Here is a 24,893-nt window from a genome sequence, read left to right on the forward strand (position 1 = left end):
CAGGACAAAACGGTAGAACCCAAAAATGGTTCATATACATACGTATATGTGTATGGTGGGGATGTCTTTACCACTTGGGTGATGAATGGATTAACAAGGGGAAATAAGTTTCCTACCTCTACAGTACCAGACAAGTATCAAACAAAATGCAAAAAAGTACATCTGCTATTTGCTGCAGCTTGTTGCTTTGGCAACAAGGGCATCAGTTAAATGGTTGGAATATTATTAACAAATTAACACCAAGGGGCCTGCTGTCTCAGAAATAAGGAATAAGACTTGGATATCAGACAGAAGAGTGCAAGCTACAGTATACTTCTATCTGAGATTGTACAAAGAAGGCATGTTTAATACCCGATTATGGATTAATCTCACCATGGGTGGTAGTCTAGAATCACTGAGGAAAGTAAAAGTCAAAGTGATGAAAAAATAGAATAAGAATAAAAGGCAAACTAATGCCTGGCATAAGTTTGTAAAGTCGACTGTAACTGTTAATCTTAAAACACTTTTTAACATGCAAAAGCATGTCTCACTGTATTTCACATCAGTGATATGTCTGAGTGGAAAGGAGGGTTATATAAGAAATACTGACAAATAAATTCCAAACTTTGAGTTAAAAAATGATGATAAGCTGTAGATAATGCAGCTTGCAACTTTTAGCTTATCAGTAAAAATAAGTGTATTGATGCAGGATAGAAACGGATTACAGCACCTTTCACTAAAGCCGGTTTAAAAACAAAAACCATAATCATAGCAGCACAGTATTCAGTAAGCGTACAGTATGTTCCCATCTAAGAAACTTTTATGAATTGTTTAAACAGCTTTTTTTTTTCACAAAAAAGTAAAAAAAAAAAAATCTGTTCAACTCAGTGAACAGAACACTTCAGAATGCACACAAAACCATTTGTCCAACAAGAGTGTCACTTTGATATAGAGCAATAGCTTTCTGAAAAACTAATGGATGACAGCAATGCCAAGGTAAAAAGAATGACTTACCACTTTGTATCGACACAGTGCCAGTGCAGTGTAAGTCAGTGCATGTTCTGCCTCAGTGCTTCTTGCAAATCAGGCAACAATTCAACAGGTTTGAGAAATGAAACACTAGGTAGTATTATGCGCTGGAATTGCAGTTGTAAAAAAAAAAAAAATCTACAAATCATCTGTGAATTTCTTTCTGTAATCCCTCTTATAGCTACTGACATCAGCAATTCCAACTTCAGGACCCACAGTTTTATGTTGCCATCCCAAGTTTTCCTTTTGGGGGTGGGAATCCACATTACTGGTTCTAGATAAGACTTGTGCCAATTCTGCATTGGTGGGAAAGATATATATTGTGACAAAGGACCAGAGAGCTAACTGAGCAGCTGCAACTGCAGCCCTGCTTACACCTGAAGCAAGGGCTGCCTACTTCAGCCCTAAAGGTAGGTGTCAAAAATTCTCACCATTTGATTAGTGTGGCACTATAGCACTTGCACCGTGAGGAGAGGGCATGTGAGACAGGATTTATGTACTTCTATTTGTCTAACTCAGTGTCTGTCTACCTCCATTTGGTTCTCCGTCAATTCTGCAGAAGCTCTTATACAATCACTCTCTCTCACTTGTTTCTGGTTGTCTGTTTCTGGTTGTTTATTTACTCTTATTTTTCTTCTACCCATCTTACTGGTTCACCATTTGTGTTGTTTTTTTTGTGTGTCTTTGGTTGTATCTGTCTCTCTCTCTTTGTTGCTACACTGCTCTTGACCTCTTTTAGTGAAAGAAGAAAGAACAAAAAGCGATGGAGTGGAGAATGCGCCTTAAGTGTTGTGGCTGATATTATCAAGTAAGCAAAGATTAAAGTGAACTGCCTGCCTTCAGTTTACTGTTGGAAACAAAGGGCTGGGTGATGGGGTTGGGGGCCTCAACAGAAAAACAAAAAAAGCAGTTGGTAATGTCAAATCATCCAGTCAATTAATTTCTACATTTTTCTGGCTTGAGGTGAAAAAAATGAATATGGCAAAAGTAACTAATTGGATTGAAAAGTGAAAATGAAACATGAGCAAACTGAAGGATGTTTAGAATGCTCATATATTCTCCCCTGTGTAATTGTCTACACATCTTTAACTTGATAGAGTATCATATTGTAATTTTCTACAGTCATCCACTTACCGTCCATTTTATTAGGTAAATCTGCTCAACTGCTCATTAATTCAAATATCTAATCAGCCAATCACATTGCGGCAACTCTACGCATTTAGACATGCAGTCATGGTCAAGATGACCTGCTGAAATTCAAACTGAGCACAGTGAGGGAATAATGGTGATTTAAGAGAGCTTAAATGTGGTATGGTTGTTGGTGGTTTCTGTACAGATAATCGTCTGAAAAAATGAGAAAATATACAGTTAGCAGCAGCTCTCTGGGTGAAAGTGTCATGTTGATGCCAGAGGTCATATAAGAATGCTTTGAACTTCTAAAAATTAAATTAAAAAAGAAAAATGCTATGAGTATATGGATGTTTCCTATCAAGCAATTTAAATACTACTGAACTGTTTACCGGCTACAATAATGCTAACTGTGGAACCGGACTCAACAAATCCTTATTTTTAGCCTCCTGGGATCTGGCTTCCACATATGTGGACACCACATTTTGGGTTGTTTAGAGCAAAATTTAGTATTTTGGAAGGGCCTGATATCCACTTACAAGGATATTATACTGCAACTGTTCTATCGAAATTTAAAGCAAATGTCCTCATATGTGGATCTAATTTTTCTCAGGAAATAAATCAGGTAAAAAAATAAAATAAAATCTGGTAATTCTTTATTTTTACATTCATTGGCTCCCAATCAGCCTAAATAGCAATGAGAAATTTAAAATTTCTTTTGGAGAGGTCCTAAGTAAAGGATTAAGTAACTGCAGGTGTACCCCCAATATCAATTTTGTTCTTTTTTGTTTGTTTGTTCTTACACTCCAAGTGGATTTTGACATGCCTTTTCCTATACAGCCTTCACCAAAAATGTCTGACTGAGGTGGTTGTCCTCTATTCTAAATAAGAACATTATAGGATTTATAAGAATGATCATGAACTGGTAGTGGTTATCTATTTGAACAAGGCTTGGTTACTTTGGCTAGATGGCCAAATGGGGGAAGAATCCTGGCACTTTCAAACTCCATTTCACAGTTATTAAAAGTACCATGTTACTGGGATTACTCATAGACATGATGATTTTATACGCTTGCCCTGATGCCTCACCACAATCCCTCACAGGAGTCCACAGAGACTTCCTTGGAATTCATGGCTTATGTTTGCTCCGAGATGCAGTATAAATTCTGAACCCATATATACAGACAAACACACACCCACACACACGAGTGCCACTATCAAATTCATTCAATCAATAACAGGTGGCATCAAAGTTCCCGACACATCCAAATGACAAAACAAACACAATGCACATCGCCACAAAGTGCCGCAACAAAACCATTACACAGCCATTAATCCTGCTTTTATTTAATGAAAACCTCATTTTGGATACAAGAGCCATAATTAATCACCAGGTTTAAGAAAATTACTGAACATGCTAGCAAATGGCAAATGAAAAAGTTAATTAAAACAGAAATTACGTACAAAAAAGGGATTTCTTAAATGCCACACACATGCCACCACTGTCAAAGGAGTGGTGGCATGAGAAGCTTCTTCAGTTCAGAACTGAAGAAGCTTCTCGGATGAGAGGTGAAACATCTTCAAGCAACTTAAAGAAGTCCAGACGCTTTTCTTTGCAAGCTCCTTTGACTACGATGACCCGGATGACTGAGGACCTTCACAGACACATGCCACCACTCTTTCAAACAGCGTCAGTGAACAAAAATGAATAGATACACCTGTAGTTCTCAAACTGCCATGACACAATATAATAAAACTAATAAACTATAAAACCACCCTCAGACTGTGTATCAGTTATTTAGGGAAAAAAATGTTACATTCATGTCCATGAATACAAATCAATAGATTAAATTTCCAGTGTTTTGCAAACTGTCATAACAGTACGGTCAAAGGCCATGTGGGTTCACTGAATGATTTGATGAGTATGAAAATGATGTGAATCATGTGCTATAGCCTTTACGGTCACCAGTTGTCGACGCAATTTAACACATTCAAGCCTGACATGTTACAGCTCTCCACTAACATTGTGAGAACACCACAAGCGGGATTATCTGGAGGGTGTTTTATTTCTCTTGTGACTTGTAGAATCAATGGCAGGTCATACTGAAGCTGTTCTGGTGGCACATGGTGGGACAACGTGTTTGTAAAACACTTACTGTATCAAAAAGTAAGACAAAAACTATGCATAGAGAGAACCACTCAGTCAACTCAGTCAGCTGGCGGTCTACATCTATGTCTGCCCAGAATTATATGACATATGGACCAAAGATATAGAAGTGCGGCAATTTATTAAAGCATATTAAGTGTTCATGTCATGTTCAGACTATATATATATATATAAATATAGATATAAAACCACTGTGAGTTCAGAAAAAAATTCACCTTTTAGTAAGCTGAGCAGGTCAAGATGTGAGAGAGACAGGCACAAAGTCCTTTTCTGTGTGTGTGTGCCTATACATTAAATGTAACAGGTAGCATTCCCACTTGTGCTGTGTTAAAAATGAAAAGGGTGCAAATTCATACAGGAATCTGACCCATTCAGATGTCATCAGTTTACAGTTCCGCACAGAAGTGCGTGTCTGAAAGGGGCTTATTTGTGCAAGCAACAGTAGAATAAAAATCACCGTAACTCTCCTCTCTTCTGCTACTCTCAGCATATAATATCAGTACAATAATGAGTGCTTCACCAAGCCATTCTCAGGCATGAGGGATTGAACATAATGTAAGTACAGCACAGAGTCAGAGGAATGAGGGGGAAAAAAAACTTCACAGAGCAAAGAGAATACATAGATCAATGGGGAGACACACTCATCAGGTCCATCATGGGGATGTCAATTCTTTTTCATGTTAAAAATTCATTGTCGCTTTTGTCTTGTTCCATACAGAATTTAATTAATTAATAGCATTAATAAATTAAAGAGCTCTTTCATCTTAATCAAGGTTTCTATTTGTGAATACCCTCAAAGAGGAAAAGAAAAGCCAAGGACAAGGTTGCCTATTATTACATGCACCTTCTTAGTTATTCCAGATGAAATGACGCCTGAGTCAACAGCACATCAACAAGAGGAAAGAAAAGAAAAGCTCAAAATAACATAAGTTCTGACGTTGTCATATGGAAATACGCACTTTTCAGAACAAGTTGCTGGGAAAGTATTTGCTGAATCTTTTCTTGACAAACTTCAACAAAGAAAAACATACACAAGTTACAAAAACTTGTTCTGTTCTCCTTCCCAATGACTTTTGTTTTGGGGAGAATTAATTGTGTAAGAGCATGAGTTCTACTAGCATACTCTTGGGGCCCTAGAGGCACAGACTCGTGGAATTATCATTTTCTGGCACCACACAACATAGCCTCACAATGAAAGAAAAATCCACCACTTGGTAACAGCAAAAGTGTGAAGAAAGCACAAAGAGCAGCATTTCTATTCAGAGGTTGGGGTGGTATAAGCAAAAACCCATCAAAATCTGAGCCATTCACTTTTGTCTCACAGCAACCTTTCCCTCATTCTCTCTAAATGGCAGGATTAGCTCCAAGTGAAATATAAGCAAAATATCATGTCTGACGTGTGGCTTAGCAAAATGTTAACCCTTTATTATTAGTAATGTTTCTTAAAAATGAATGACATGGCACATCACTTACATAACCTTTCAAAAATAGTAAATATGACTCAAATGCAAAAAAATGAATCAAAATCAGAAATGCCAAAATATGATTACCGTTATTATCCATGAATATACAAAAAAAAGCAAGAAAAAAAAATAGCAAAGCACATTAAAATTGTTTTTATTAAGGTGCCAAATTACAGTCATTTACTTAAAGTCACTTACTTTACAGAAAAATGTGTTTTTTTGTTTTTCTGACTGTGGAATATTTAGTAGCAAGGAAACTTGGACTTGTTGCACAGAAGTCATCCTAACACAGTACCACAAATTTTTCTTTCTTTCTTTTTTTTTATCTCTAGTCTGGGAATTTAGCAATTTATAGAAAAAAATAGCAGTGGTATAATGTCCACTGTTTATCATCCTAACTAAAAATGTCTATTAATGTTAGGGATGGACAGAACTACTAATATTTGCTGATAGTTCCGACTTTAAGGTTATCATTTTTTATTAGCCATAGCCACTAGCCGCTCCCTAAATGATAACACAAGGCTAATGTGGCTATTAGCTAATTGCTAATGTTAAAATGTGCAGTGTGTTTAAGATTTGTGATAACTGCTTAATTTTTTTAGGGTTTTACTGACCTCTACTGATCCTCACAAAGTGTCAGCTACTCTTCATGTGCTCAGCAGCTAATGAGGGGAGGGGCTGTGTGCCTGCCCATCTGCAGCCAGCTGTGTGAAGTGTGTCAATGAGAGGAGGGGAAGACAGTGTTGCTGTCGCTAATAGTGTTGCAAATGGGTTTCTAATCCAACACCAAATTATGTTAACTTTGATGCATTAAGGACTTTGGCCTTTGCATCAGTAGTTAGCACTATATATAGATCAATATATAGTTCATATCTAACTAATACTGATGTGTTAAACAGTACTACAATGCAATCTAAAAACTTTATTATATCTGTTGCATCAAAGTCAGGATGGCCTTCCTTTGTTAGGAAATGCATACCAAGGGAATGCATTTTATTGGTTGTTATCAGGCCTATGCTGATAACAACCTATAAAATTCAACTAACTGATCTGACCTACGTCAAAATGTTGTCATGAGTCTTTTCAACCAACAGTTTGCTGGTCTGTTAGCCACCAGAGCATGGTAATAAAATGAATGAGGCAGACATTTGAGTACACAACCAGTAGAGGATTTTGACATCATTCAAGTGACAAAAGACAAAAAACATTTGTTAAGTCAAAACTGGTTCAAAGCATCATTCTTCTATTTTCTTTACCTGCTCTATGAAGCAGGATTCAAGGATCTAAAGCATCTTTGCTGTGAGATTAGGCTTGCTTTAAAGCCATTATATAGTGGCTTAGAATGATGCCGGTCACAAATGTGCAATTGACCTTCACAGTCTGCAGACAGAAGAGAACAGGTATGTTCTTGGCAAAATAACAACATGCCTACAACCTCTGTGAGCTCTAATACTGTTACTGATAACTGCAATTATTTCTATTTCCCCTTTCGCTTATTCATGCTCCTATTAATGTGTGCTTGTGATTTAACTGATGAGGTGGATTTGTATTTAGATTCACTAAGCAGATACTTTTTATCTTAGTGTTGTGCCAGTGAAACCATTAAAAATTTTAGTACTGGTTAGTATCTCAGTATATTAAAACTCCTGGGTCCAAGAATTTGTGTATATATTGTACAGCTCCCTGGCGATTCCTTGGTTGAAAATACTGAATATTTATTGCTCTACAGACTGACTGTGAAATATTGTTAGTTAATATATAATGCTAATGACATTTCATCATTGAATCATCAAAATATTGATTCAGCAAAGCTCCCCTTTCATCCCCTTTCATGTTATCATCACTGCATAACATTACAGCTTCTATCCATTGCAGATGCTTAGTCTGATATCTCTGTAAACAAACACCCCAGAGTACAGTTGGCAGTATTATGGAGACTCACAAAGAATTAAGAAAATAATGCTATATAATATACCAACTAACATTTTTTTTGTGGTAGAATCTTCAAAGTACTAAATACTGCTGAGAAAATATCGTCAGCTCACAAGGCATTGCACACACTATCCATCCCTGACCACAAGGACACCGACTCAGCAGTGAAAAGCTGGGAAAACAAATTAAACAAAAGCTATTGAGCAGAGTGCTATTAACACAAATTCAACACTCCTCTATTTTGCTTTACTTTTCAGAAAATTATTGCCACTGCAGAGATCTGTTTTTAGCTTTTGGTATTTGGATAGATTAGTTGTAAAAGTGATGCAAGCTGAAATCTGAATTCCAACTCAAATATTATCTCTTTTTATAAAGTTATTTCATTTGGTTATACAAGCCAATTATCCCCAGGTACAATATGTGGGAACAGCAATGTGCAATGTATTAGAAGTGAGAAAATATATACATATACTGCTCAAAATAAATTAAAGGAACACTTTTTAATCAAAGTACAGCAACAAGTCTGTTTAACTTCTAGGAAATTGGTCGTTTAATTAGCAGATGGAGTTGTAAATCAGTTTTAGCTGCAATGTATAGATAGGCGCAATAATGAAACAACACCCAAAGAAGAAATGGTTTTACAGGTGGAGGCCACTAACAATTTGCTAAGGTGAGACTCAGTACTACTAACACGAGGCGATCTGTGGACCGTACAGAGGTTTCATAAGTAGACCGACTCCTGCATGATGGCACATCAATATGTGTTATTGCCAGAAGGTTTGTGTCTCCCAGCACAGTCTGAAAAGCATGGAAAAGATTCCAGGAGGCAGGCAGTTACTTTAAGAGAGCTGGACAGGAAAGAATAGAAACTCCTTAACCCATCAACAGGACCAGTATTGACTCCTTTGTGCAAGGATGAACACTGCCAGAACTCCGAAGTGACGTCCAGAAGGCCACTAGTATCACTGTCTCTGTCAGGCTAAGCAACCTGGCTGCCATCAGGTATTGGGATGAAACCCTCGGATGAAGAATAGATGAAAAAATTGATACCACTGACTTGGCCCCACAAAACTCATTAGAACAATATTATTTTTTTGCCCATCCAATCCTGCCAGATTCCACCTCAAACCGTACAGGAGCTCAATGGTGCGTGGTCCAGATCTGGAAGGATATTCCCAGGACACCATCCATCGTCTCATTAGGAACATGCCCCAATGTTGGCAGTATGCATACAAGTACATGGGGGCTATAAAACTACTGAGTATGATTTTGAGTTGGTGCAATGAACTTTGGGCAAAATAGTCTAACCTAGCTGCCACATATTTTTTTTACTTTCATTTTTGTGGTGTCTTCAAAGTCAGCACTCTGTAGGTTGATAATTTTTTATTTCTATCAAATGATGTGTCCTTTGACTCTTAATACATTACCCAGTGCATATCAATATAGATATCCAGAATAATCTTTTTAACACATTGAGATCTGATGTGTGATAGTTTTATATATAAAAGCTAAACAGCTCTATCTAAACAGCCAGCAATCTGTAAGAGACTGACCTTAAACCTTTAGATATAAAAATGACAAACATAATGTTAACCAGAGGGAAGAAAGACCATTTTTGCTCCTCGCATGGCCCTCCAACTGACAAACTGAATTACAGCAGAATTTGGAATGACTATGACTTAAAGACCAGACGAGACCTAAAGACAAAGTTATGCCCATTTCACATTTTTGCCTTTCCAAAACATGAAATGGACATGCAGAAGTTGCAGTAAGCTGCAGTAACAGCAGAGGGAGAAATTTTGTTTTATTTATTTAATCTAATGCCAACATGAAAATAATCAGAAGAAAGGTTTTAATGTATATACATGTTACCCACTTAGCTTAATCGTTTCTGATGATTACAAACCCTGGAATGTACTTCATACGTTTTTTGCTCACCATCGACGTCTTCACTTTAAGTGTGTGTGTATGGAGTGGGGTGGAGGGGCCAACACAGAAGGCAGCACCGAAGTCAGTGGAGCAGACAGGTGAAGTTTAAACACAGTTATTCAAGTTGACTACAACTGTGGTAATGTACTGTAAATGCAGTAAAGCTGCTGAGAGCAGGGAAGTCTTTGCCAGAACCAAAGCATGTCCTGCTGATAATGTTGCAGCTGCTCCCCCTGAACGGCAAAGGAAGACAGACTAGGACCTAATAGTCCTCCTGGCTCAATGAGACCAATAACAGAGTTTAGAAGGAAAGTAAATTAATATGTTTGACTCCAAATAGTTTTAACTCTCAGTCCAAAACCCCCCAAAACCAAACAAAAAACAACCAAAATTAAAAAGCCGACACATGAGAATTTGCTATCATTGGCAGATTTATGGGGAAGATGGTTAAGTGTGTCTACAATTTATCATGTTGTAAATCGTACCATCCCTGGAGGGAGAAAAGTAGGGTTGGAGTTTAAACAAAGGACTTGTATGCGTCATTCATCACAGTGCACATATCCTTAACTATATCTTAAAAAGGAACCCTCAAAGTCCAGCAAGTATAACAGAAAGTTTACTTCCATTTGGTCTTCTGTTTCAGATCTTTCTCCTTCACTTTTTCCATAATTCCTTCATATTCAGATTTCTGGATTATTTTCCATTCCAGCTCAGAGAGTTTTTTCTTGTTTAAACATGTGCAAATACATTTACATACATAAATACATCCTTACATTTGAACAAGTTAAAAGTCATATAGTAGCTAAACATTAGTTAAGTTCATTATATATAATTTCTGCACTCTGCCAACCTTTCTTTGCCTAACAAGCCCCACATTACGCAGCTGTGCCCCATCTGAACTGCTCTGGTCAGTGTTGGTTGGCAGGCCTGCCTTACCAGCTACAGGTCATGGTTAGGAAACTGCAGCTTCCCAGACACATGTCCCCAGTTGCTCAACCCCAGCCCAAATCGAGGTAGAAGACCATAACCCAGTTTGTTACTATAACCAGTAAGCAGACTAACTTCACTTCAGATGTCGCAAGAGTTCAAGTACCCAGCTGCTAATTCTGATCCTGGTAATATTATAATTAAGTGCATCCTTATTCTGTTGCATATAGACCTTTATAAATAACATAACTCATTATTGGTCATTGGACTTTTTTTGTGGGTCTCTCTGTCTACAGTAACTTTAAAGTGTACTTTATTGGGATCAGGTGACTGACTTGGTCATTGAAGAAGATCTCATTTCTTGTGCTTTTGCAGTATGTTTTGGAGTCATTATCACTTTGCTCTATGAATCACTGTCTGATCAGTTTTTCAGCAGAATACCAAGCAGAGTATAAACCTGTACACTTTATAATTCATCCTACTACTTTTATCAACTGTTGGGTCATCAGCAAACAATAGTAACTGGCAACACCTGCCCATCTCATAACAACGCCTCTACCATGTTAGATAATGTTTTATGCTTTGGAAGTTCTTTATTTCCTTCTCCATATTTTTTTCCCATCATTCTAGCACACGTTAATCTCCCTTTTTTTTCTTCAGGGAACTGTGCAGGATTCTTGAGATTTTTTTTTAGTTGTCTTCTATGGTCTTTTGAGCCTAATTATGTCTTCTCTCACTTGCAGTGATATCTCTTTGGGTTTCATATTTAAAATTACAGTGAAAAGCTATTAAAAAAACCCCAACTTCCTGTCAGTTACTTGTTCAAATAATTTTGAGCCACTTGAAACAGGTGGACCATGTATGAAAGTGCAATTATTAAACAGTTACTGGAAAAAAAGAAAAAATGATTGAAAAACCATCTTTAATTAACAGTGCACTTCAATCACATCTTGATTGTTTGATTTAAATCCAATGTGACAGTGTACAGAGGGAAAACTACAAAAAATCATTTCTTTGTCCAACAAATTAAGGAACTGTATTAAAGAACTGTATTATCATTCAACACATGAAATAACAATGATCCACTCCAGGGAATGCTATTTTCAATGATCCTCCTTTCATGATGTGATAATATCATGTTATCATTTACATAACCGTTCAGAATAACTGTAATTAAAAACTGGCAAATGTTATTTGAATTAGGGCTCGGGTTTCAGGTAAAGCATGACAGTTGAACAGAGTTTGTTGCAATGATTGTTGAATTAGGAGACAATGAGATTATTTTTCTAAATTAAAATCTTTTATATTTTACCATTTATGGAACATGTCTGAGTCATTTCTAGATTAAAACTAACACTATATTTATTTCAGCTTTAAGCCACAATGGTTTGATAGTGGGTCAGTCCAGTAACAGTCTGGCTTGCTGAATGTTGACAAGCATTAATTGCTGTTTTGGGAAAACTACACGCCCACATAAAATTTAGCACAAGTAAAGCACTTTTTCTGTCTGCATGACTGATTATAAAAGGGATGGACTTATGACCATGACAAAATTTAAAACTGATCCCATTCTTTAAAAAATAAAATAAAATCATCAACACAGACAAAAAATATTGTCTTTTTGAAAATATAGCAACATTGTCACAGCTGAAATCATGTCGCTACAATAATAAAACTGAATAGATAAATCTTCTTCAGTTAAATAAGAATATAAATTTATCCCGAAGCAAGAAAGCAAAATTTAAAACAATAGTTTTGTTTCCCCTTGATGTTTTCAAAAACATATGATTACAAAATCATATTGGGGGCAGGGTTAGCTCAGTAGGTAGAGTGGTGGCCCCATGATCGGAAGGTCGGGGGTTCGATTCCCCTGAACAGCTACCCTGAGGTACCCCTGAGCAAGGTACCATCCCTACACACTGCTCCCCGGGTGCCCAATGGCTGCCCACTGCTTCACTGAGTGAATGGGTTAAATGCAGAGAGGAATTTCCCCACGGGGATCAATAAAGTACACTGTCTTTCTTTCAAAAGAAACAGGGCAAGTCCTTTTTTGTCCTGGCTATATTTGAACTAATGCCAGGACAGCAACCACATTAGCTAGCAGGCATAGTTTATTTTATTAAAAACAAAAACAAAAAAAAACAAACACAAAACGCAAGCAGCTGATTGTTGGTATTTCAGCCCACACCTGTCCGTCCTTTTATAGGTTTTATATTCCCCATCGAACAGCTGTTTCTAATAAGGATAATAATGTATATAGTATTTTATAGTCAGCCTTATTCATCAGACCTGCAGAAGCAACCTGCAGTGAAGTTGGCTAAACTCACTTTGAACTCATGAGCTAATCTAGTAGTTACTGAGGTTTGCTGTAAGTTGGTAGGACTGGGATTAAAATAAAAAATTCTGACTTTGAAAACCTTTTAATATTTGAATTCTGTTGTGGGTTTTTTGCTTTTGTTTTTTAAATGTTACTAAGGTTAAAACAAGTGTGAGTCAGTGTGTTGGCGGAATAGCAGAGGATTTTTGGTTTGGTTCAGTTTGCAGTATTTCTGCAACCTGACTGATAATTGCTCGTACTGGTTCTTTCTGATTGTTGATTCTTTCTGGTTGTTCGTGACAAGACTTACGTGAGACTGAGAGATCAGGATGCAATGGTGAATCGAGCAACATGGTGACAAACCTTTCAGTGTATAAGCCTGATGGTATTATGCAATTGGATCTTTTAAGTATCTAAAGTGATTCATCTGCTAAAGTATCAGCAGTGATTCAGCACTAGAATTATTCTCCTTCATTGTCACTCTTTGCTATAAATCCTACATTCTATTATCAGTGACCTCAGTCCACTTCCGCTGAAGTTGAACCACATAAATGGGCCAGGAGAAATCATTTGGCACTGCCTCTTGGAGTGTTTTACTGTGAAATACTGGACCCCACTTTCGCCTCTGATGGAGCATGCTTGTGAATAGAAGTGGGTAATCAAAATGTCTCTTTTAAAAAAAAAGAAAGAAAGAAAAGAAAAGGTTCTGACAGGTTTAAAAACTGATGATCTGTGTATCCACACTTCTCTATCAGCTCAGCGTAGAGATAATCTTCTCATAATATACATAACGCTTATCTGTGAAGACTGCGTTTATTTTTGAGCAATTTAGTTTTGACAAGGAAAATGTGAGACCTAAATGGCTTTTTCCTTTGAAAGTGAAACACAAAATGATTCTTTAAAGGAGGATTTATGTGGGAAAGTAGAAAATAGAACATCCCAAGAATGCTAGAGTGCAGATTTTTTTATGAGTCACATATATAACGTGTCCTTTAAATAATGAAATATTTATATATTTACAGATATTTTCTCATAAAGCACGTCAATGATGATTGGCTTAAAACCTTCATGGTTAAACCAATTTGCACAGTTTGATGGCTTCACTGAGCACTGAGTTGGTGATTAGTGTGTTCAATAAAAAGCATTAGCAATATTTTAATAATCACAATCCTTGAGGAAGGCATGTACCACAAAAATGGCCAAGAATGGTGTTATCTGAGAAAACGTGTCAATTTAACCCTGAGCAGTTAGTACGTCTGTTTCTGTACATGGATGCCCATTTTGGAAAAATTGTGTGAATTTACTGTCCAAATAATAATTTCAGTGGGAAATACTAAAAGAGGGCAGCCTGAAAATGCAAAGCTACAGGGACTTTGTAAGAATCTAGGAAGCTCACTGAGTAAAAAGTTGTTTGCCTGTTCAGTGACCAGAGAAAGCAACAGGAAATCTTTGTGTTTGATGTTCATGTTTTTCTGATGTTTGTCTCCACCTCTGTCTCCTCCAGTAAAGCAGTCGAATAAAAAAGATAGGTAGTGAGCTAACCCATGCATCCCAACACAGGATTTCGTGGACTTTGTTTTTTTATGTATACTTTAACTGAAGAGCACCTGTCAGATCAGCCATCGGAGTCGTGCAGCACTTCCCTTCTCCTCAGTTAAAAAATCTTCAGTTTTCAGAAGGCGGTTACATTTCCACTCAAAACGATGTCAGAAAAGACTGGACACACAACACCCCTTGCACACCACATCAGACTTGCCTGACATCTCCCTGAAGAAAATAAGTAGCCTTTGTCATGTGCAGCCTACAGATAAACTTTCTGTCAGAACTGAGCACTGAAGGCTTCCCTCCCTTGCATCTTTCCAGCCCAGTCTGCCAGCTTTCAAACACAGCCTTCAAGGTGCACTGCTGCTTCCTTACCTCGTTCTGAAGTTAGCCGGGTGTGGATGCCCGTCATACAAAGATAAAAAGTCATATTCCTCCTCCACAGCGAAAGATTGAAAAACTATATGAATCCTGTTCCCCTCCTCAGCAACAATCACCCAGGTACAGTTCGCTCCATTTGGATATCCATATGGAAAGCCAGGACTTTCTATTGTCCCATTCCTGCCTTTTAAAGTGCCTCCACAAGAATGGATAAAACCTGGAAGGAAAGAGAACAAACACAACATCATTATCCAATGCATATAATGGGTTTGTGTGAGACTCTCAGCTGAAGAATAATAAAGTAAAATGCTCTGCAGCACAGAAACAAAAAGAGTACTTCATTTTGATAAACTTCGTCTGCTGCAAGCATCCAAGCAGCAATAAATAAAAGAGATATTTTAAACAGGCCTGCACAGAGACAATTCCAAATAGCATTTGTTCATAACAACTGAATGCACCCTATGATGTTCATGTGCAATATTTCTTTAACTGAGATCAAATTGTTTGGAAAATCCCTATTGTTCTCAGCTGGCAGAAGCTACGAGGGAAATTTGGCAACCAGCTGACTAAGAGCCAAGTTTTGTGTTTCCATTTATGATTTCTGTTTTCTTTCAGATCAAATAATGACAATAAAATGCAGAAAGCTGCAGCTGCAGTAATATAAAAAAATGTATAATTGAGGATGCTTTTAAAAAATATTGTGATGTGTCATTAGAGTATTTTTATAGGGTCTAAAAGTGCCAGAGATAGCCAACAAGTAAAGTCTTCTGATTTGGTGCTTCAAGCTTTTAACAGCAGATTAGTCATCCGTCTTGCACCAGCTTACTGAGAACTGATACCCTAGACACATTATGTTAAACCTCATACCATCACTGTCAAACTACAGTAATCTGGTTGCTTTTCTAACCTTTGTAGTGTTGATGCAAAGGAACGTAAGTGCCACTACTAAGCAACCTTGTTTTCACAACATCACACCTATTCCCTCCACACTTCCACATCCAGAGTACTTCCGTAGTTACACAAAATTGCTCCCATGCACACTGTGTCACAATGCAAAGAGCGTCCCCTTTTCATTTCAGGCTATCTTGCATGTTGTCTAATGAAATGCAAACGTAATTAAGATGCATGGTTTACCCCCCACAATTTACCCCTTGTGTAATTAGCTTTTCACACTTGGTAAGTAAAGGATGTTTTGCATAGTGTGTTGCCCACACACACACACACACACACACACACACTGCAGTATGGGAAAAAGGCAAACACACAGATCACTTGGCAGTTGTGCCACTGAAATGGCCTCTAACTAGACAGATAATAATCTGGCTGCTTTATAAACTGAAGTGACAAAACAGTTAAAATGTTAAACTGTGAAGCAAAGTAAAAAAAAATTAATTTCCTTCTTGTCAGACTGTTACATTTAATTTTTTTTACTTTTAAGAAAAGCATGGAAGTTGTGTATAGCTACCAAAACAAGGTCTATTATGAAATATATGATAATGCACTGAAATACAGCATTTTTCAGCAGTTTTCACTCAACGGGGTCATGACCCAGCAAAGCACAGGGGTTCTGGCCTAGAATCCCAGAACCGTACATCTTCATGCAAATACTGCGCAGATAACTTAACCCCACTCCACCCCACTGTCCACCCTGACCCGTGTTCATTTTTACGTAATCTCTTGTGATTTTCTCATAGAAACAGTTACAAACATAGTGTGTCAGTGGAGTTCTATATGTAATGCATAAAATAAAATGTCTGGTGATGAGCTGCTGTTCTAAATGCAGAGGAGACAAATTCTTGCCAAGATTTGTTGCATATCTAAGTTGCAATTATTTCCGCCAGCACAGAGCAAACTGGGTAATCATGGCAAATTTGGACTATTGATGCGCCGCCTACACGGTCAACATGATCCAACCTGTGACATGGTGCTTTATGTGCATTCAAGCACTCTTGGGAATATCATAAATTGCCAGAACAGCTCTCATCAATGAGCCACCAAAGTTATGAGCATGGGTGGAAAAATGTGGATTTTTGATGGCACATCAGGACCAGAAATCTGCCAGCATGACATACACGTCTGGCCAATAAGTAATGTGATATTTGTAGGTGCTGTGCTGTTGCATTTTTATGTCTTCCTAAGACAACATGGTCTAAAAAATTGAGAAGCAATGTTTGCAGCTGTACTACTGTTGTTTTACATTACAAAGATTTGGTTTGTACAGGGAGAAAATGCTTATTAAAGTACTATCCAAATCCTGATGTCTGGCTCTGTTTCCTTTCCAAGTGATCTCTGCTGTTTTTATGAAAATATTTTTGAATACATTTTGCCAAAATTCAATTTTACCAAGTCATTACCACAGAAAGTCATGCCAAATAAAATTAACATAATGTTCTGTGACATTCCATTTAGTCTACAAGCTTAGTCTTACACAGAATTATTGACAGGAAAAAGACATGCGTTGTTTGTTTAAAAGGCTATTCAATTTTATACATAAAGTTTGGGTAATTTGCCTATGCTGTATTCAAAGAGGTCCTGCCATGAGTGGAATATGCATTGTTTAAAATATATAAATATATCTTTACTGATATAGACTGGGTAATGTGTTATATCATTTGATGGAAATAAAAATGATCAACCTACAGAAGGTTGAATTCAAAAACAACCCCCCCAAAAAAGAGAAAAAGTGATGTGGCAGTCTAGTCCATTTTTGCCAAAATTTAATTATAGCAACTCAAAATGTTACTCAGTAGTTTGTATGGCCCTCATGTACACAATGCATGCCTGACAATGTCAGGGACCAGAGCATGACTGCACTTTGAGGTACAATCTTGCAGCATTGGTTGGCTTGAAATATAATGTCCCAGAGATGTCCTATTGGATTTCAGTCAGGCTACCAGTCAATGCTATCAGTTCCTTCATTCTTGAGAAACTGCTGCATACTCTCACCACATGAGGCTGGGCATTGCTATTCACCAGGAGGAACCCAGAACCCACTGCACCAACATAGTGTCTTAGAATAGGCCCAAACATTCCATCCCAGTACCCAAAGGCAGTCAAGCTGCCTAGCCAGTAGAAGTCCCTGCATGGACCACCATCACCGATCATGCTGAACGATGTGACAGACATCATAATGTTCTCTGCCTTTTCTCCAGACGCTTTCATTTCTGTCATCTGCTCAGGGTGCTCATGTGAAAAGCACAGGGCACAGCGGTGGACCTGCCAATTCTGGTACTCTATAGCAAATGCCAGGTGGGCTCCACATTGCCAGGCAGTGACCACAGGGCTCATTAGAAGATCTTAGGGCCTCAAACCACCCTCATGAAGTCTGTTTCTGGTTGTTTACGGCTGAAAAATAAAACTTTAATGGCTGACACAAACAGGCACAAAATAACAAAGTCAAAAACAGTTAAGAAAGCAGGAATCCAAATAAATCCATGAATCAATAAACAGGATCCATGCAGTTAAACAGAGAGATTACTCAGTGAGGACAAAAGGAAGTGCAGCATTACTAATGAGAAACAGCAGGTAGAGGAACACATGGTAGCTCAATTAACAACGAGGAGGCGAAAACAGTCAAGGAATCAGGGCACAACAGACAGGAAGTACACAGGACAAAAAAAGAAACAGCCCCTCACAGTAAAACAGGAAATAGCCAATCGTAACAAGAATACTAATGCTAAACAAGACAAAAATGAAAAAGAACCAAGGCATAAGAGAAAGGCAGGCATTACAGAAACATTGGAGACATGACTCAAACCCAAAGAAAACTAAAACTAAAACTTGTGACTAGAATAGATCTAATAACATAGTGAGAATGGTTGGTGGGATTAAAGTATTTCTGAAGTGGCTGTGGCTCAGGAGGTAGATCAGGTTGTCTACTAATCGGATGGTTGGTGATTCGATCTCTGGATATTCCAGTCTGCATGACAAAGTATTCTTGGGCGAAGATACTGAACCCGGAGTTGCTGCTGATGCGTTCATCGGAGTGTGACTGTTAGACAGAAAGCACTTAAGCATAGAAAAACGAGCTTGTGAGAATGGGAGAATGAGGCTTGTAGTATAGATGGCCTTACTGTTGTTAGGTTATGCTGCTTTGTCCACTCTGCTGGTGTTATAGTGTGAAATTCCCAACTGTTGCACTAATAAATCTTATCTCATCTCTAATTGTTCAAGCAAATAGAACACCACTATATAAGTAGCAGCCCCTTTACTGTTTTAAAATAAGCTATTAAGTTGCATTATGGGAAATGTGGTAGGTTTCAGTGTTTTGTAACTTGACCTATGCTGTGGACGAAAGTCAGGAGATCTTGTTCTCTGGTGCTTTGATGTTTCACTTTGTGTTCCTAAATCACTGGGGTACCTCTTTAAATGTTATAACAAAAAGAATACTGCTGACATTTGATTTGATTTGGGCCGAGTGAGACTGTAAGACAGTCGAGTAAAAATATATAGAGATGGATAGAGACAGAAGCTTACATCAGTGCTACAGAACTACGACTGCTTAAAAGTAAACTAAACTTGAACTATGGAAAGGCAGCACACAGTTTTGTACCTGTGTGTTAACAGCGTGTTGGACAGAAGAATAACATAAAAGTGAAGCAGCCTGTACGTTTTGTGCTGGTCTTTGATAAACTAACCTGTAAATGGTAAAAGTCTGCTATTATTGCCTCTGTATTGTACCCGCCACCCAAAAGAGCTCTATTTGTCCTTGAATTATTTCTATGTTTGTCAAGCATTAGATGATTAATGTCGCAAACTATTCAGAGTAAAGCTGTTTGTGTGAACTGCTTAGAAGTGTTTGTGTGGCTGATTGTTGTGATGTCCTGGGGATGACAGAACAGATGCTCACTGCCAAGATATCTTCCTCCCCCCCCTTCTTTCTACCTTTATCTCCCACTTTCTACTCCTCAGCTTTATGTATTCCTTTCATCTGTCATTATCCTTGCTTCAACTCTCAAAACTGTCTCACGCCATTTGTTATTTTTTTTCTCCACCATTGTGTTACAATTTTTCTCCTACTTATGTGTGTCTTATTTGCCTTTTTTAATTCACTTTCCCCTCTGCCAAGAATTGTTCTTTATCTCCTTTCTTCTCAGCAACTCTACATCTCATCCCCACTCCCATATCTATTGGCTCCCTTGTTTCAACCCCCCTTTTTTCCCCCCAAATGAATTAGAATCCCCTTTTTCAATGCTGTGAATCATACAAGCTTGTAATATGTTAAGCGCTGTCAGCTCCATAAAAGCCGCATCTATAAAAAGAACACTGTAAGCATTCATCTTGTTACTTCAAAGGAAAATGCAACGACAACATGCGCTTCCTTGTACAGGAGAGAGGACACGCACTAAATTAATTTATCACTTAGACCAACAGTATCTCATCCTTGAATTTTGCTGTGACCGCTCAACTGCCTGCTCTAACCTCCATCATCATTTCAATTGTGAAAGGCAATCCCCAGAGTTTCCACTGACCCCATGTTAGTGCCACGCTGCAAAAATGTTCAGAAATTGTGATGAGAAACCAAATTAGCAACATGCTGTGATTGCACAGTAGGGAAAATATGGTTCCGAAAAATATGAATCAGTATCATAATGCATGAGTCTGGCAGAAACAGTGGCCTCAGCAGGCGGCCAGGCAGCCTGACAGACATCTCAAGAATGGCCCCAGCTGTTCCTCAAATGCTTACATTTACCCCTAGCCTTTTGGACGTGCACACAAGTACGGTCCATTTTTTCACACCACACTTTTGAAACTGATAACAGATTGTTATACTTGCTGTGCAAGACAAAGACAGACAAATGGCAGTTGTCTGCAGCTCTGATGAGATTTCCGAAGGTATCTGTCAATCTAAATTAAGGGTGCAATGAGTATGTGCTGTTGTTTCTGTTTATGTGCGTGTGGGTGCGTGCGCGTGTTTGAGTATGCATATGTATATTTGTTGTTGGCCTTGTTGTGCTTCTCACTAAAGGAAAAGGGTGAGACAGAACTATTGAATGTAATCTCCTTTTGTGTAGTGAGCACAGAGATTTGGGGCAGAATGAACCAGTTAATGAACCACGGGAAGAAAAATAAGATTGATTTTGTAAACAAAATATATTATGCATCATCGAGAATATCCTATTATTTTCAAGGGCTAAACAAATTTGTTGCATGCTAAGTGGGTTATTTAAGATTTACTTTAGGCATGGAGGAAAATGAGAGACAGCACTTTTGGCTTTTCAGTACATGGACTGGTGTATGAAATGATTGGTGCACCATGAACGAGTAAACAGCCAATATGTTGTCCTCCGCCATTAATGCAGATCTGTATTGGGCCATAAAGAGCAGTGATTATGTGCAGCAGGAGAGGGGAGGAGCAGTCATTTTACTGCCATCCGCATTATTATGAGTGACAAACAGGCCACTGGGTAATGGATGGTTGCTGATGGGTATGAGAGATTGCCCATCCCAATTGACTATTTTTGAACAGACTATCATTAAATAGGCACAGAAAATAAACAAGCATAGTTTAACCTGCACCGTAGTCGCTTCAGGATCCAGCAGGGCAGATTTAACTGCTACACAGAGTCTCTTCTCTCCCCATGCAGTGAAACTGTTGCATTCTGATGAAAGAGCGCGGCCTTTAGTTTGGCAAATTTATTGTGTTCCATTTGCTATATTGCCCTTGAAGTCTATTAACTTTATCTGCTGTCTATTGTTTCGTATTTCTATTTTACTGACTGTGTATTATTTGTCCGTTTTATGTGGCAGGCTGCACATGACAATAAAATTTATCTAATCTAACAAAAAGCTTCAGCAATCAGTGTAGTATTGAAATAAATCCTTTTGTGTTCTAATTAGTGGCTTTCAGTGTAGGCTGAAAGAAATGTTGTTCGTCCCCTCCATGAGCACCACAGGTGTGTGAGCGTTTTCGTTAATGGAATAAAATGTCACATTATTCTCAAAGTGGCATCAGTTACTGAGAAACAATGTATAATGCTTTGCAGATTTGCTCTTCATCAATTGCATGTCGCTCTAAAAGGTGTCGAGGGAAAAAAATAAAAAGAAGAACAAGGGCACACACTGCAGCGCAACATTTGGATAAAGGTCTCTACTAGGCATTGTTAAAGGACAAAAGTGTCAGCGGAAAGTATGCTACACAAACAAAGTCAGACAATGTCAGAGTGCATCACTGCATTTCAAATGTATGGCAGATGCTTTGAAACAAAGCGACTTACATTTGTCCCCACATATGCGAAACTACAGATGGAAGAGGGGAACTGGTTTCTTCTTTTCTTGTCAAAAGCAACTTAGAAATGTTTGCAACTGTTGCAAGACATTGTAAAACAATTGCAGTGCATAAACATGCACAACTGTGTTCTAAACATAAAGATACTTAAGACGGCTGTGCACCTCGTGCTTTTCCCCCCACATGTATTTGATGTAATTTCTCTGCTTGCTTGATACTCCATTTCCTCATGAATGATTGTAGTGAATGCTTAGTCAAGGACAGCTCTTGGTCTGGATGGCATTTCATCATTGTTCACGATGATGGCCTAATACAATGGATGGGGAAGGCCATAGCACCTCCCCTAGCCATCAAATTTAGCACAAAAAAAACCTGCATTGATTTGCACCCGACCTTAACGGTGAATCAGCCATTATAAAGATATCCATCAGGCCTGTTACACAGCACTGACTGTAAAGAAGGAGGTCTTTCCAAGCAAAGCAAAGCAAAGGTCAACAAATATCCTCATAGACTTCATTTGCTGCAAAGTCCCTGTATTGCTGTTGCTTCCGTAACCTTTACAAACCACAGAATCATCAGGACCTTGTGTAACACGGTGCTGATGATTCAGAGTGCTGATTTTAAATCTTGCACTGTCAAGCTAATTGAGGCTGGGATTTTCATGTGCAGCGTTTTGAATATTGTGATCCAAACAGAAGGGACTCTTTCACAAAATGCAAAAAACGAAAGCCAAATATAGCTGCAGACACCAGGATCAAAGCTGCACTTGATTTATTGGGGATCAGCAATGACCTTAAACCTTAGTATGTTTACTGAGTGTTCCAGTGGGGAGATTGCTTTGTGCGACACACCAAATAATAGGTTGGGACAGTTACATCACAAGTGCAAAATCTGCACATCTATGGATATTTTAAGTGGAAATTTTAGTACTAAATTTTCTGCTGGTATTGTGGGTATTTTTGAAACCTGTTGGTGTTTGACCGAGTGGCCGTCGTCATTCAGTGGTTGCTGTACAACTGTTATAGCATATTTCTTCAATGATCATAGCTTTTGAAAAGAACAGAGATATATGTGAGAATACATGTGTGTGTGTGTGTGTGTGTGTGTGTGTGTGTGTGTGTGTGTGTGTGTGTGTGTGTGTGTGTGTGTGTGTGTGTGTGTGTGTGTGAGCGAGAGAGAGTCTCTCTCCTGTCTCTCTTTTTGTTGCTTGTTTGCTGTTATACCTCTGGATCATGAATCTTGAAGGTCTGCTATCCAATTTCATGAACTTTTCTCTTAGAGCTATCAAAAGCTGTTCTCTGAGTTACAGACTTAAAGTGTTGCGTGAAAAAGAGAGAGTCTTTTTTTCTTCACCATAACCAGAACAGCGATTTTAGTAGACACGAATCTTAGACTGATGTCCTCAAAAAGAAGGATGTTATCTGCGTGGCTGTACTGCACCTTTACATTTCATATTGATAGAATGTGCATTATCGCAGTCCCTCACTACGCTTGTCTGCATGCTTGATGAAAGGGAAATGGGCTCCCTACAACAAAAACAGAAAAGAGGCTTCCTAGAGAATCACTATTACCTCATGAGTGTGTCACTGCAATTTGGGAAAGGGCTGTGAAGTATTACATTCGGCGATTTTGAATTGCCAACCACTGAGCTGAAAAATAGTAAAATCAAATACACTGAAACACAGCTGGCACATGCATAAGTGCATGGTCACACACACACATACTCAGGTGAAAAATGGCCAAATCAAATAGACTGTCACGCTGAATCCCAGCTGGCACATGCATAAGTATGAACACACCCTGTTGTGTACAGAAATAACAGCGATTGTGTGTCTGTGTGGCCTAGTTTAATAACTACTACTCTAGCTCATCGTGCTTTACTTACTTCCCAGCAGATATGGTATTTTATGGCTAGACACCAGTAGATCCTCAAAGAGCTACTGAGGCATATTGCACCTGATGCCAGACCACCGCTGTGAGAGTTGCTGTACAACACAAAACTGTGAGCCAACAACACATCTAATAGGATGCCTGTCGCTCAAGCCTCCAATCTCCCAAACAAACAATAACATCAACACTTCACTTTTCCCGAAGAGACATAAGAAAGACGCACAGGATAAGAATTTGTTTTTTATCTGGCCACTTATCTTTTCTATGTAAAACTCTTATTCAGCCTGAGCTGCCGCCTTGTAAGGTCTTTGTTTTGCAGCATATTAAAACCTAAGTTGTGTTTTAAATGGACCTAACTGATGACTTATTAATGCTTTTATGAAAAAAGCGAGTCCTGGTTCAATGGAGAAAATTGAAAGAAGAAGCATTTTGGACAAACCAGACAAACCATGTTAAACAGGCAAAGTTAAAACAAACAAACAAAAAAACAAACCCAATATGTGCAGATATGGAAATGGATGAATAACTGCTTAAAAGAAATGCAACTCTACAGGCCAGGACAAAAAGCTAAGGCAAACAGCATGACACCCTGAATTTCTTATTAGTTGATCAATGGGTTGTTTCACTATGCACAGCAGAAGCCTTATTGTGTCTTCTCACCTGTAACACTGGATAAGAGACTTTATTTTTGAGATAAAAAGAACGTCTTGATGCATTCTCAATCATCCAGGAAAATAAATCTCCAAAAGTTGATTCTGTTCATCTGGACGTAGCGTTTTCTGGGAGAAACGTTTCGTCACTCATCCAAGTGACTTCTTCAGTCTCAGCTGACTGCAGGTTTCCCCAATCTTATAAACAGTACATTTGCATAATGACTGAAACCAGCCCACTGAAGGAACAATGGGCTGGGAGGTCAGTTCCTTAATCATAATTATTAAGGTCAGTTCAAGGAACTCAAGGAACTATTGAGGTCAGTTCCTT

General features: G+C 38.3%; 1 protein-coding gene across 4 annotated transcripts in view; it reads right to left on the reverse strand.

The window, feature by feature from the left end:
- Positions 1-24,893, reverse strand: part of LOC102799137 (CUB and sushi domain-containing protein 3-like) — a 238,547-nt gene that overhangs the window by 208,453 nt on the left and 5,201 nt on the right. For all 4 annotated transcript variants that reach the window (XM_087848045.1, XM_087848043.1, XM_087848044.1 and 1 more), the window contains exon 2: positions 14,789-15,011. In XM_087848045.1, coding sequence (XP_087704171.1) covers positions 14,789-15,011 — 223 coding nt within the window. The remainder of the gene's footprint in view (positions 1-14,788; positions 15,012-24,893) is intronic.

Source organism: Neolamprologus brichardi, chromosome 11 (genome assembly GCF_056152115.1).
Source record: "Neolamprologus brichardi isolate AB-2024 chromosome 11, ASM5615211v1, whole genome shotgun sequence".
Taxonomy (NCBI): Eukaryota; Metazoa; Chordata; class Actinopteri; order Cichliformes; family Cichlidae; genus Neolamprologus; species Neolamprologus brichardi.